At 40.5% G+C, this 15,039-nt stretch overlaps 1 protein-coding gene across 1 annotated transcript in view; it reads right to left on the bottom strand.

Annotated features, from left to right (window-relative positions):
* SLC35F1 (solute carrier family 35 member F1) overlaps positions 1 to 9,352 on the bottom strand; it is a 415,311-nt gene extending 405,959 nt beyond the window's left edge. The window contains exon 1 of the mRNA XM_032274949.1: positions 8,664 to 9,352. Coding sequence (XP_032130840.1) covers positions 8,664 to 8,842 — 179 coding nt within the window. The 5' untranslated portion in view covers positions 8,843 to 9,352. The remainder of the gene's footprint in view (positions 1 to 8,663) is intronic.
* Positions 9,353 to 15,039: the final 5,687 nt, after the last annotated feature.

The following is a 15,039-nucleotide window of genomic DNA, read 5'->3' on the forward strand; positions in this document are numbered from 1 at the left end:
TTGATACTTATTGTAGCTATTGACAGCCTTACTCTAGTGCTTCCACATCATTACCTTATAGGTACAGATTTTCAGGGCCATGACTAGTACCAACCTGATGCCACCACAATGAGGAAGCCCCCCATTCATGATTAGATGCATTCCCAGAAGCCAAATTCACTCTTACTCCCACTTGGATATCTGGCTGGCACCAGTGCTTCTCAAACATTTTGTCATAAAATATCAGTTTAAAAAAACTCATTGCAGATAATTCTTTTGTGAAATAAAAATCATTTATGAGAAAAAAATGAAATGGAAGAAAACAAAAACCAAAATACCAAGACCCAATTCTTTAATATTGGGACAAAAATTATAAAAGTGCTGTGTCAAACTGCTACAGCTATTTCTAAATGCTTAATCCCGATTTCTGTTCTCATCACAGTCTGGCCACAGAGTCTATGGTCCTGCAGGAGCCAATAGCCCACAATCTGAATAGCTGGCTGCTGTCCTCCCAGCAGCCTCTCTAGCTCACTCAGCACCCTAGGCCCTGGAGAGCAGATCTCTTTCTTGTAGTGGCTTTCAATAACCTTTCAACAAACAAGTATCAAATACCCACTATTTGACAGGCACTGTTGAGTGCTTTCTCAAAAATAATCAAATGTTCTTCTACCTGATCTGGTCCAGATTCTGTTCGAATCAGAGCACTTCCCTCTCCATCCTGGCTGCTCCTACTCCACTTAGACTCACATTTCTTCCCCTCTAAATGACTGCAGTAGACTCCTAACTGATCCCCAAATTCTGGTCCTTTCCCTTTCATTCTGTCCTATAGATTTTCCCCCAGAGTATCATATTTGTGCACATCTCTGATCATGTCATTTCTCTACTCAATAATCTAAAATAATCATAACCCACAGAATGAAGTCTAATTGCTTATTAGTCATCTAAGGTTTTCCATTATCTGATCCCATCTTACAAATCTAGCCTTTATTCCCTTTACTTCCCTTTATATTAACACATCCTATAATACTGTCAAACTGGACACTTAATTCTCCCCCATCTCTTACTTCCAAAACTGACTCATCCTGTCTCACCTCCTCCTCCCCGCACATACTCCCTTCCTACCTATCTTTCACTGCCAAGGACAAACGCCATCCCTGATCCCTCCTGCCCTTTCTCCAGCCTAGCATGGTCTCTCCCTCCTCTGTGGTTTTATAATAGCACTCAGCTGTATCACCATATCAACTTGTTTCCCTATCTAGAAAACTATGAAAGTCTAATCTTTGTTATTAGAAGAATAACATATAATGTAATGATTTATAACATAAAGTATATGCCTTATAATGTAAAATTTGATAACTTGAGTCATTGTCTAAATGCCAATTTTAACTCAAACATCTCAAACACTCTCATTAGGTTGTATTAAATTATATATAAAAATCCTGTCCTTCCACCAACTCCTTGTTATGCTCTTGTCATACTTTAAATCTCTCTGTCTGCACTGTACAAACATGTGCCCAAGGCCCACAAAGTTGCCTATGCACTGTCAGCACAAGAATATTTTCAGAAAACTCTGTTTCCTTGAGTTATATGGCAAGAACCTTGACAGGTTTACCCTGAGGGTGAATGGGATTCAAATCTGTTCTCCTTTTCCTTCGAACATTCTGAAGTTGGATGAACATTAATAGCTGGTCCTCCTTTTTAAATATTTTTTAAACCCTGAGTGAAACAAACTCATCAAAAAAGGTCTGCTGCTTTGAATCTATGTAGACATTGAGTAATTTTATTGTGGGTTCAGTCTTCAACCTGAGCAGTTTTCCTAAAAGTGAAAGAACTAATTTATGGGAATTTTTTTGTCAGATCAACTTGAAAATATCATTTTTGAAAATAAATCATTTTGAGAGGTATATGTTATATTTATTTCTATTTTATTTAAATTGCCCCCTTGATGGGTTATATTGAAAGGCTAGTAACAGAAACTCCACCAATGGCACCCAGAGGCCACACCAGCCATTGCGATCCGGCAGTGCCCAACATATAACAGTTGCTCAATAAACGTTCATTGAATAAAAGACTCCCTGGATGAATCAATCAATGAATGAGGAAAGGAGATCTATCTTATAGGACAAATCAGGGTACTTCGAGCTTTCTCAGAGTCAGGGATAATCACAAATTATAGCCCTGTCACTCTAAATCTGGATATAATTAGTATGATTTGGTTTTAAAATTCTATTCAATGTTTATTCAGTTATAGTTGGTTTCTCTAATTATTTTTTAATGGAATGTATTAGGAACTTGTGGCTAATAATCTCAGAACTTGCAAAATGATATTTAAAAGCTTTTTATCTTCACAGAGTCACACAGTAAATATTCTTGAGACAAAGTTTAGAATTTAAATTCAATAGAAACTATAGATGTGTGTGTGTGTGTGTGTGTGTGTGTGTGTGTAAATAGATAATAGGATTTTTGTTTTGTTTTGAGGTTGGGGGATGGAGTTTCACTTTGTTGCCCAGGCTGGAGTGCAGTGGCGTGATCTCGGCTCACTGTAACCTATGTCTCCCTGGGTTCAAGTGGTTCTCGTGCCTTAGCCTGCCAAGTAGCTGGGACTACAGGTGTGTGCCACCATGCCCAGATAATGTCTGTATTTTTAGTAGAGATGAGTTTTTGTCATGTTGGCCAGGTTAGTCTCAAACTCCTAACCTCAGGTGATCCTCCCACCTCGGCCTCCCAAAGTGCTGGGATTACAGGCATGAGCCACCACACCTGGCTGAAACAATATTTTTAAAACTTAAATAATAGTATACTTCAAAAAATTATACTCATGTTGCCACTAACTGAGTTGCCACTAATATTTTTCTAAGATAATACTTCCTAAAGAATATTTTTATTTTCTTTGATATTTCTTGTGAAATTCCTCCTAAACTATTGTACATTTAAGGAGTCCCTATCTAATTCCAAAGTGTCAGAACAAAGTTAATATGGATTATATATTGAACAGCTTATTTACATGACTCCAGTATCTAGACATTTTGAAACATTTATTTAGACATTATGTGTAACAATTCGGATTATGAATTGCAATGTTCATTTAAATAGTGACACACATATCAAGTTCCCCAGTTAGATTTTGAGGTTTTGGTCCAAGAATAATGTTTTGTCACATTTGTTCATGATGTATGTCTTCCAGAATAGGGCTCAGTACACAGTTACTGCTTAAGAATAAATGAATATATACTTGTATATGTTCATGTTACCATTAAGAAATATGCCAAATATTAATAGGTTTTTTCCATATATCTGCTGAAGTTTGACTTCCTAAGCACACTTCTTGAGAAGCATAATCAGGAATTAATGTGTTCGAACAATGTACAGTGAACACTTATTGGCCTGAACACAAATGAACAAGCAAGCTAAACTAAAATATGGTGGTGGTACTTTCACATGCTGCATGTTATTTTTATGAGAAATGGCAACCAAATAATATATCATTTCTTGCATTAGGTAACTTTAGAGCTACATGAGCAGCCATTCAATTGCCTGTACCTTCAACATCTACAGATGTGTACACTTAAAACAGACATCGATTAGGATGCCCCTAAGACACTGAAGGATTTTGAGAAAGTAAAAGTTGAAAGAAAAATCACACAAAGACATGTAATTTTAAACACATTAAAATTAAAATTAATTTTAATACCCATTAATTACTTAAAATGCATCATATTTATCTGAGGTAATCCAAATATGCCTTCTATGTGAACATTAGTTTTTCTAAGTACTGTGCATAAATACAAGTATACTGGGATGATCTTTTATTTTTATAATTTTGTCATTTTAGCTAAAAATAAATGTATCTTTCAGTCATCCTTTATTTACTACTGATCTTAGAAAAGTCTGTTTTTAATCATACCACCCAGTTCCATGTGAATATTTTGTATGAATCAACCTCATTAGTAGCTGATCTTCCTCTTCTCATTTTGACATGTGTTAGAAGGAGCAGCTTGAGGAAGAGCTTCACTATTAGTTTCTTAACAAAAGCCTTCTCACTGATAAGAAAGGATCATCTAAATTATATGTTTCCACCAACTGTATGCAATACCTAGAGTTCAGTCATATCCATTGGTTCATGATGTTCTGTTCATCTTATATAATGACTCAGAAAGACTGTGTACACATATTGCCCATTTTACATGGTGAGTTTCCTATTTGGACATGGATTTTATGTAGGCTAACTTCAAACCCTTCTATGTATATCCTTAATGATCTTTGGTTTACATTTCAAAAAGTTTTCAGAAATTTAAAAATAAATCTAAAGAAAATAGATCTAAATGTAAGTTGGTAATCAGTTCATTATAAATCAAACGAATGGATGACTCAGAGACAGTAGCCATTCCATTGTAATGATTAAACATTCCCAACATAAGATTCAACAAGGCAGAAACCCCTTTATAATTTGAGACAACCCACCATATGTCTTAATGGGAAGAAAGTGTATCAAAACTAGAAATTCACAGATATTTCTGTTAACAACTGAAAATAATACTCAAGTGGGAAAAGATAAATAAAAGCATACATACGCAAAACACAAAACAAGCTATCACTCATTTCTCAAAAACATTTCATTAAGAAATCAGTTAAAGTAGAAAATCTTCAGGTACTTTAATATGTAGGACAGTATCCACTTCTGTATGTGTCTAAGAAATCTACCTGATCAGCAGTTTCTTTGAGAGGGTCATCAATGGTTGCCCTTGAAGTATTTTCTTTTTGCTGTTTTCTGCTTCCCTGTGGCAGGATAATATATACTATACTATGCTAAGAAATAAGTGAGGGCGATGCACAGTGGCTCACGCCTGCAATTCAAGCACTTTGGGAGGCCAAAGTAGGAGGGTCACTTGAGGCCAGGAGTTTGAGGCCAGCCTGGGAAACAGAATGAGATTTTGTTTCTACTAAAATTTTTTTTTAATTTTAAAAATAGCCAGGCATGGTGGTATGCACCTGTATTCTCAGCTACTTGGGAGGCTGAGATGGGAGAATTGCTTGAGCCCAGGAAGGCCAGGCTGCAATAAGTTGTGATCATGCCACTGCACTCCAGCCTGGGCAACAGAGCAAGATCCTGCAGGCAGGCAGGCAAGCAGGCAGGCAGGGAGGGAAGGAGGGAGGAAGGTAGGTAGGGAGGGAGGGAGGGAGGGAGGGAAAGAAGGAAGGGTTCTTGTGAAATTCTGCTGATTGAATCTATGTTCAAGCAGGAAGGGAGGGAGGGAGGGAATATGAAGAAGGCTTTGCCTTATTTTTTCCTTGTTTGAATCAATACATTGATTGTTTCACAACTTTGAATATTAAAAGAGTATTAATTATCCCAGCATTTAAATTATCATGTATTTCTGGCATCTCTTTGCCAAAACAATTCTGAGTATACCAGGGGAAAAAATGTGACATGTTCCATTAATTATTTTAAAAATTATCTAGTACCCCCACTTTCACCAGGTCTTGAATACAATTATATTCTAATCTAACTGCTTCACAGAAAGGGAGTAGTCAACCAATGAAATGCCCCAATTGTCGTGTCCAAAATGCACAATCCAACTCGACAAACCTTTAAAGTAAGGGGAGAGGCTATGGAGTATACTAAGGAAATAAAATGATGCAGAATAATGTAAGGCAGATTTTATTAATATAACACTATATTTCACCATAAACTTCCTGAGAGCAAGAACTACCTTTAATTATTGATGAGCAATTCTCTCTTTAACTCTCCCTGGTAGACAGGATATAGATAGCATATGTGTTTGCAATTCTTCCTCTGAGTTGTCAGATAGCTGTTGCTGTAGACTGTATCAATGGCAGGCAATTCACCAGGTTTCCCTTGCTCACAGTCTAATATTTCTCATCCCATTGCACCATTCTGTATCTCAGCGTTACCCCTTTGGCCGAGAGGGATGCTAAGACCTGATGGTGGTACAGCCCTCCATTTCAGTCACTGAAGAGACTAGCCCTACCAGCTCACAGCAATAGAATGCTGCTAACCATATATTTGCATGCCAAAAGTTGGAGGGATATTTTTTACATTGGCTCGTAGCTTCCAATTTGGAACCACTTTCTGCTAAAAGCTAAGTTGTTGCACGACAAGGATAGAGGAAAGACAACTGAAGACAATGAGTGGATAGGGCAATGTGGGTGAATTATTCAGGAAGGAGGAAGAAGAAAAGAAGGAAGCAAAAAAGGAGAAAGTAAGCAGATCGTGAGATCTTAGAAAATTAACAAAGATGCTATGATTAGGCCCCAATGGGCCTGCCTGATATCCATTACTAACCAGTCCAACAATCATGAGGGTACAAAGCAGAGGGGAACCACATGCAAGCACTATGCAGAATCTCAAAAATTCACTCTCCCCCATACTCTTACTTTTACCTACAGCCAAATCCCTCCACAGCCACTATTAAGGCTCTCATTGACATAATTATGACACAAAAGCCAAGCCCATCAGCATTCTAAATAAATTATGTCATTGAGATTTTGAAACTTGTTCAGATTTGTTTTCAATTTCCTTACTAAAAATGTTCTTTCTTGAAAGAAATATTTTCTTCTTATCCTTTAAGGATAAGGAAAAGCCAGTTACTCAATACAAAATATTATACTGAAAATTATGAATAACTTTGAAAGACAAATAAATAAATAATTGTTTTAGTTTAAGTCTAAAGGTTACAACCCTAGGGTTCCATTCATGGTTGTATCTGAGATGAAAGGCCATCAACCCAACGTAAGTATAAGTTCCTCCTCTATACATTGGGACTAGTACAAGTCATGTCACAGATCACTTACGGCTTAATGAAACACAAGGCTCTACTCGTAACACACCATGACTTCAACTTCATTTGCCTATGTTTATCCTAGACTTACCTTAGAAAACAAAAGTGAGTTGAATAAATTAATTCATGTAGATCTTTATACTTTCCCAAGTGTTTTCTTCAGCATTATCTAATTCTCAAAATCATGGTAGGGAAGTAAGACAGGTACTGTATTATTAAGCATAATTTACAAGAAGAAACGAGACCAAGAGGATAAATGGCTCTGCTGTAAACCACTTGTCTAGCTACTGGCCAAGGTATCCCTCACTCCTACCTCAGCGATCCTTTTTTTTCTAAACTCTGATTCATTACATATCAAGAAATAACCTATTCAATAATATAATTGAGCACAGAGAAATTATTGCATCAATTTTTTCTAGTTTGATGAGAAAAAATAATTAAAAATATATTGTTTAAAAATTTAAACAGCCAATGACAAGGTATTTGCAGTTCAAAAAAAGAAAAACCCCCAGGTATTCATAAAATACACAAAGCTCACATAATATGTACTGAGCCAGCGTCTTCTTGATTTATTCTGCTTTATCTTTTGGAAGGCGGTATTCTCAGCTACAAATCAAAGACTTAGTTCTATTACCAACTAGTGCCTCCCCTCAGAGTGAATTTCTTCTTGTTTGATAATAAATGGAAACCTACAGAAGTACTCACAAATAAATTAACACACGCATTAATTCTTCACCAAGGATTCTTGAATGGTTCGGGATTTGATATAACTAAATTAAACTATACTTCCAAAAAAAAGAAATATTTCTCAAGAGTCTATTTCTATACATAATTTGTGCTCCCACCAGAGCTTTAAGCGCCAGACAGTTCCGTGTGATTTCGTTGGGGAATCTCTGCCTACCCAAAACAGTGCCACACAGGAACCTGCACGAACAGAGCAACTGGAAGTGTTACCCCTACAGATGCATCGAAAAGCACCCACGCACCCAAATAAAAAAACACAAAACCCATTCCCTATACAATTTTTTTAATGTGTCAGCTCATCAACCATTTCAAGTTACTTAAGTAGAAAAAGTCCCATTCACATCACATTTGAGTCAGGGGTGCCAGAGGTACCCTCATTTTCACATCAACCCAGGTCCTCATCCTAAAACGTCCAGGTCCTGAATCCACTACGCAGATTCCAGCACTGGAGATCTGTGATCGGCGCCCGCCCCCTCCGGCTTGGGCGATTCGGGATAACGGCGCCGCCGGCTCACACCCTGCCCGTAACGTTTTGCACTTCGCCTGGGTCTGTTCCAGGCCTCTAGCCCCCTCTTCGCTGCTCCCAGCCGGGAAGAGTCCGAGCGGCGACTGCAGCGTCGGGCCGGAGAAGTGGGTTCCCTCCGCCCGCTAGGCGGATGCTGCGACCCCATCCCCGGCGCTAGGGGTTGAAGCCGCCGGACAGGGCGGGGCGGGGGATTGTGCGAGGCCCGGGACTTCCACGCCATCTCCGCAGCCCCGCGCCTCCCTCCTCCGCCCTGGCCGGGTCCCCACAGCCCCCGACCCCCCAAGCGCAAAGCCGGGTTACGAGTGGGAAAGGAAAGTGAGGCGTCACGCGTGTGGAGGGTGTGAGTGCGGACACACACGGGGCGGCTAGGTACGAAAAACCCCACCTCTCCGAACTCCCTCCTCGAACCAGCTGCAGCCCCGCCACTCCAGGGCTCCCCACGCCGGGACAAAGCTGCCGCGGCCTCTCAGAGACTGCGAAGCGCGTTGTCGCCCGATCTCCTAAGTCTCTCCCGGCCTCGACCCCGTCCCAGAGGACCCGAGGGACGGAGAGGACCCGCAGCCCGGCGCCCGCAGCCCCTGCCCCCCGCGCCCTCGCCCGGCGCCGCGGCTCACCTGTTCAGCACTTTGCGGATCCTCTGGCGCACGCCAGCCCGGGAGGAGACGGACAGGCTCCCGCCGCCGCCGCCACTGCCCTCGGCCGGCAGGTTCTCGATGGTGGTCACCACATGGTTCGGCGGGGCTGGCGGCGGCGGCGGCTGCAGCTGCTGCTGCGGCGGCTCGGGGGGGATCATCGCGGCGGAGGCTGAGGCGCAGCGGCGATCAGAACGCAGCCGGGCGCATCGTGCGCCGGCTCTGGGCCCGGGAACGCGCAGAGGACCCGGCCGGGCGGCCGCGGCCCGGGAGGCGGTGCTGCCCGCGAAGCAGCGAGGCGGGGAGGCACCCGCGGCTACGGCCGCCGCCGCCGCCCAGCCCGCCACTCACTCCTCTCCAGTCCCAGTGCGCCAACCCTCGCGCCGGGGCACCCTCCGCCGCCCGCCCCGGCTCTTCCTGAGCCGCGTCCCCAAGTCCTGGCCCGCCCCGCGAAGTGGCTGCGAAGGGTGTCGCGCGGAGGCGCGGAGGTGCCCGTCGGCTCGGGGAAGGAGTTCCGGCTTCGCCTTCTTTCCACTTGCCCAGGTCTTCTCCGGGCGCGCGGCGGCAGTTGTGCTGGCGCCGCCTCAGCCTGTCCCCAGCTCGCTCGGAAAGCTGCCGTCTGTGTCTCACGGAGAGACCGAGAGTGAACCCCGAGAGCCGGGCGGGGGCGCCGCGGCGACGGCGGCGGCAGCGGAGCCGGGCGCGGGCGGGGGACTTGCTTGCTTTGCTCTCGCCAGAGGGCGCTGCCGAGGTGCCTTGTTGCCCCCGACCCTCTTCCGCCCCGTCCGCAGAGGCCCACGGTCTAGATTGTGATTGTTTTGGTTTGGGTGTTTTTTAGGGAGACAAGGGGGCTGGGAATAGATCCTCCCTGCGGAGTTGGCGGAGACTCCTCGTTTCTGCCGGAGCGCCGCGGAATCCAGCACCAGCTGCCTGGGACAGCGGCAGGACGCCGAGACAGGTGCCCGCCTCGGATTTGAAACCCAAACGGAGAATCCTAGATGTTGCTCCTACACTCGCCATAATGGGCCTGGAGGAAAAACAACTTCTCCCAATCACTTCTGCGAACTGGAAAAAGCATATCAGACCAACTCAAAACGTCTCCGTTTGAGGCAATGTAGCGCTGTGAAAGGAACCTAAGCAGATTTGAGTTTCAGTGGCACATCTGAAACTTATCCGCAGAGACACTGTAAGCAATTAACTTAAATTCTGAGGCATTCTCCTCCGTGCAGCGAGACTACGCGTGTCTTTCTCCCAGGGGAGTTGTAAGACTTAAATGAGGTAAACCACCCAGCAGGGGAGCCTTACAGTTCCTTTCATAGTCCCCCAACTCCAAAAGGGAGTCCTGTGTATTTGCCACAGAAATCTTGGACCATATTTCTACCAAAGGAAAACGGACTCTCTGTCCCAGGCATTGTTATACCTATTTTGATCCAGATCTCAATTAATAACTGACTCTTAAAAGACAGATATTTTTCAAATTTTTCTTTATTTAGACTGTGCTTTATCATTTTTCATTTTGCCTTGAAAAATGATAAAGCATTTTCTAAAAAATTTCCACTTCAGTGCAATATGAGGAATTGAGTAAGTTTAACAAGTAAGGTTGCTCTCACAAAGACCTGCTGATACCACTGCTGAATCCAAATGCTCTGAAACCGGCAAATTAAAAATATCAGTGATAGGATTTCCCACTGAGAGAGGGGTTGGGGAGAAAATACACACAAAAAAGGAATGGACTATGTCCTTTCAACAGAGGAGAAAAGAAATATGGAAGGATAAAAAGAATATGGGATTCTTTGTTCAGTTAACAAGGTCCCATTCCTTTAACTAAATTCGGAGTCTTTAATCATCAAAAATATGAGAAAACGTGTATTTGCAAAATCTCTCCAATCTATATTTGAATCCTGTAAAACCTACTTGCTAACTGAAATATCCCTGAGGTTTCTTTCTACAGAAATTAACCCCAATTGAAGCATTTTCTCTTTTATAATTAACATGTTGTCCCATTCTTTCCCAACAACCTTTCATACTCTGATTTTCAACCTCAGATTTGCACGGACACTTTGAAGAATTGTTAAACAGGACCAAGGCTTGTAGCCTCATGGGCATTAAAATTCCAACAGTGGCAATAAATTTGCCCTTAGTGGACCCACCAAATGTAGCAGACATGAATAAAATGCACTTCAGCTGTACCTGGCAGCAAATCATGGTAGAAGTCTGTCTATTAAAACAACATTTATGGTAATTTCAGGTGTCTGCCTTGAATAACTGGTTGCTTCAGTGCCCTCTTCCTTCACATTTGGCTTGCCTCCCTTTGAATGTTTTTGGCACGTCACGACTCAGTGCTGTGTCTGCACTTCAATGTCTGCATTTGCATCTGGTCATTTCTCTAGAGGGACTACTGAATCCAAATGCTCTAAATTTCCTCCGAATTAGGAAGGGAGAAAACCAAGATGAGAGAAGAAGATGAGAGATGTAAAATTTCCATCCTGTTGGTAAGCCCTCAAGGCAGACTCAAGCCTTATGCTTTTTTGTTACTCCATTTCTGGGGGGATACAGCATCCGATCCCTTCTTATCCTCTGATTCGGTACTCCATGCTCATTTCTCAGAAAGTAGCTAACCAGTAAGTATAGTGGCGTGTGCCTGTAGTCCTAGCCACTCTTAATGCTAAGACAGGAGGATCACTTGAGCCCAGGAGGTGGAGGCCAGCCTGGGCAACATAGCAAGACACCATCTCTAAAAGAAAAGAAATACTTAAGTAGCTAGATAGCATTTGTGAAGTAAGTAAACAGAAGTCAAAAGTCCAAGTGTCACAATGGTGTGTCTGACATGGAATTAGACATAGACGATGTAGAAAAGGGCTGTTTCCCTTTTTCTGCAGCAAGACTTTTGTCCATCTCTGGCCTCAAAATCGGTCCTCCATGAGCCCTGATCAAAAGAAAAGGAGATGAAGGCAATAGGCTAAGGATCTGTATATAGTTTTCAGTGGTGGCATGTGGGTTCCAGGGACCTACCTACTTCTCAATTTACCTCCTCTTTATCAGTTGTGGTTAGTGGCATGATGCTATTGCAGAATTTCAATGCCACAAAAAACTCTGCCTCTCTTACCATTATATCACCGGAGTTTATCTTCAGACACAGACTAGTTCTATTGAATTCCTTAAGGAAGCAGAAGTTGGCTATCAGCTATAACTTCTTTAGTGTTGTTTATTTTGAAGACATTTCCACTGATGTGAGGAAGAGTGGAATTTGGCCTATGTTTCAGACCTTAGAGTCACCAGGCACTGACTAATCTGTTTAGCATAGACTGCACCTGTGCACGTTATTGGAAAAAAGTTTCACAGTCATGCACCAGAGATAACTGATGATCTTCCCCAAATTGCTGAACAACTGTCTGCAATTGCTTGTGCTGCTGCAAATGCCCAGTGGCCATATGCTTTTCCTGTATCATTCTTAATCTTTTTCTTTATCTCCTAAGTCAGATTGAATCTTCTCAACGTGTAGTACTAAATGTATGGCCTCTAGAATGATAGAGCTTCATGGTTTTGATTCACATAAAAGAACTCGAATGGGAGAGAAGGCCAGGAAAAACTGATGAGAAATTTGTGGAGAGGGGAAATGACAGAGGAGTAGAGTGGGTAAGTCAATTTACATCCAAGAAATTCATATAATAATTGGGATGTTAAAGCACAGAATTTCAGTGAGCAATCATCATCAATGAAGATTGTCTATAAATGGTATTAGTGGACATGAAAATGTGTATAGACCAGGGAAACAGACACTAGGCAACAGATTTTAAAGACCGTTCTCACACTTTACACCATGTTTTTGTTTATGTAATTTTTTTGTTTTGCATTTTGGAAACATTTCTTTGGGGTAAACTCAGAATACTGTTTGTAGGTTTATAATTGACCTTTTATACTAAGAGAGATGGAGGATTAGAGAGTAGTGTTTTTAGTTGTGGTTAAGTGTGAATTTTGCAGAGTCAGACTACATTTTGATGGGTTTAAAATTTCTCATTATTATTTGCAGAGTATTCCATGTCCAAAAGCATGGTTTGGTATGTCTTTGTCATGGTGACATGGTCTCTGTCAACAGGAAGTTTGCCACATTCATTGAAGGAATTACTTAGTAGTATCAATTTCCTCTAAATGAGAAGAATTATCTTAATATCCTAAGATATTAGGAACAAAAAATCTGGAGATGATGGTATCTCAGGAGCACTTACTGTTTTATAGACAATCAGTTATCAAATATCTGCAAATAAGGGAGAAAAACCCTTATACAAACATCAGTTATTTCAGTCAGTGACTTCAATATTCTCTCCCTCTAAATATTTTAAGGCATAAAAATACCAATGGAAAATTGTGGGTAAAATTGTAATGACTCTTGTGTGGATTTTATACACTGACTTATTAGAGGCTAGGTAGGTGGAAATTGGAGCCCAAGTAATCTCAGTTCCAATTCCAGCTCTATTGACAAGATGGATTAATTTTAGGAAATTCTCTTAGATTGTCTGACCATCAGTTTCCTAATTTTTAAAAATGGGGATAAGATATATATATATATATATATATATATAAAATCATCTATAAATATATAATTTTTAATGTTTATAATTTTATAAACATATAAAACATGATTTATATCTATATGATTTTATATATTTTATATATTTATGTAAGATCATAGATATAAATCATGTTTTATATGTTTATGAAATTATAAAATCATATATTGAATTTATAATGTTTATAATTTTATAAAACATAATTTTATTAAAATGTTAATGTTTATAATTTCTAATATATATATGTGTATATATATAGAGAGAGAGAATATCTGGCATAAAAATTATTTTTGAAAACTAATTGATCTGGACCTGGTCATGATCGAGTGGCTGTTATTGGAATTAACTATCCTTATGAACAATTCTAAAAGCTGGATAAAATATTGGACAGGAGTCAGTATAAGACTACGATTCTTTAGGGAACAGAAACACATAAAAAAGGAAGCACATTAGATGAGCTCCAAGTTCATCCCAGCTTTCACCTATGGGCATTTTCCAGATCACAGTGTGGAGAAACGGTGCCCAGAGTGGCAGTCTCACTGGGTAAAAGCGACAGAGATGGGAATTCCGATCTGTAAAGGCAACTGGAATTTGGTGGGCAGAGTTCCAAAAAGGAGGGACCTACAAGAAGCAGCTTAAAAACACTGTGTGAAAATTCCCCTCAGAGCCAGCTTTTATGCTATATATGTACAGCACAAGAATCTGGGAGATCAAGCCAAGAAAGCTGCTCAGAAGCTAGAGGGTTGAAAAGATATTTCAGAGGCAGCATAGTGCTGGGAGGGATACAGGTTGGCAATTAGGCACAGTGATTGTAGAGAATACTTGGTGAGTCCCCAGACATTTTGTAGAGACTCTAAAAAAGGCCATACCCTAAGTATAAAAACTAGGTAATGTTAGGGCTGCGCCCTAAGACTAAAGACAAAACAACAGACCTTCCTTAACAGAGCCCAAAACCAAATCTCAATGTGATAAAGGTGATCCACTGACAAATTGATTGCCTTCCAGGTTAAAACTTAATGCTCTTTTGAGAAAGATGCCATTATCCAAAATCTCTATACTTTAAATTGGCAATATCAAGCTATTAATCAGAAATTACCGCAGATGCAAAGAAGCAGAGAAAAAGGTAACAGATAATCTATACTACAGGTTAGCGAATGTTTTCTGTAAAAGGCTAAGTAATAAATATTCTTGGCTTTAGAGGTCTTACAATTTCTCCTATAATTACTCTGTTGCAACTTCTCTGCTGTTACATGTTAATATAGCCATAGAAAATAGGTAAATGAATGTGGCTGTGTTTCAATAAAACTTTATAGATGAACACTGAAATTTGAGCTTCATATAGTTTTCACATGCCAAGAAATATTTTTCTTTTTTTATCTTTTAGCTAGTTAAAAACCATTTTGGACTTGGGAACTATATGAAAATGGACCAATATTCATAAATATAGAAACAGAAATCCTTAACAAAATATTAACACATAAACTCCAACAACATATGAAAAAATTATATACCATGACCAAGCAGGATTTGTCCTAGGAATGCAAGGTTAATTTAACATCTGAAAATCAATTAATGTAATATACCACATTAATAGAATAAGGAACAAAATTTTCATGAGCATTTCACAAAATTCAACATTCACTCATGATAAAAATATCTCAAAAACCTTGTAAGAGATGAAAATTATTTGAATCTGAAAGAATATTTACAAAAAAACTTAACAGTGAAAATTATATTTAATATTTAAAGACAAAATGTTCTTCAAGGTCAGAAACAAATAAAAAATATCT

The sequence above is a fragment of the Sapajus apella genome, unplaced genomic scaffold, assembly GCF_009761245.1.
Source record: "Sapajus apella isolate SASKATOON/1434 unplaced genomic scaffold, GSC_monkey_1.0 scaffold6, whole genome shotgun sequence".
In the NCBI taxonomy this organism is placed as follows: Eukaryota; Metazoa; Chordata; class Mammalia; order Primates; family Cebidae; genus Sapajus; species Sapajus apella.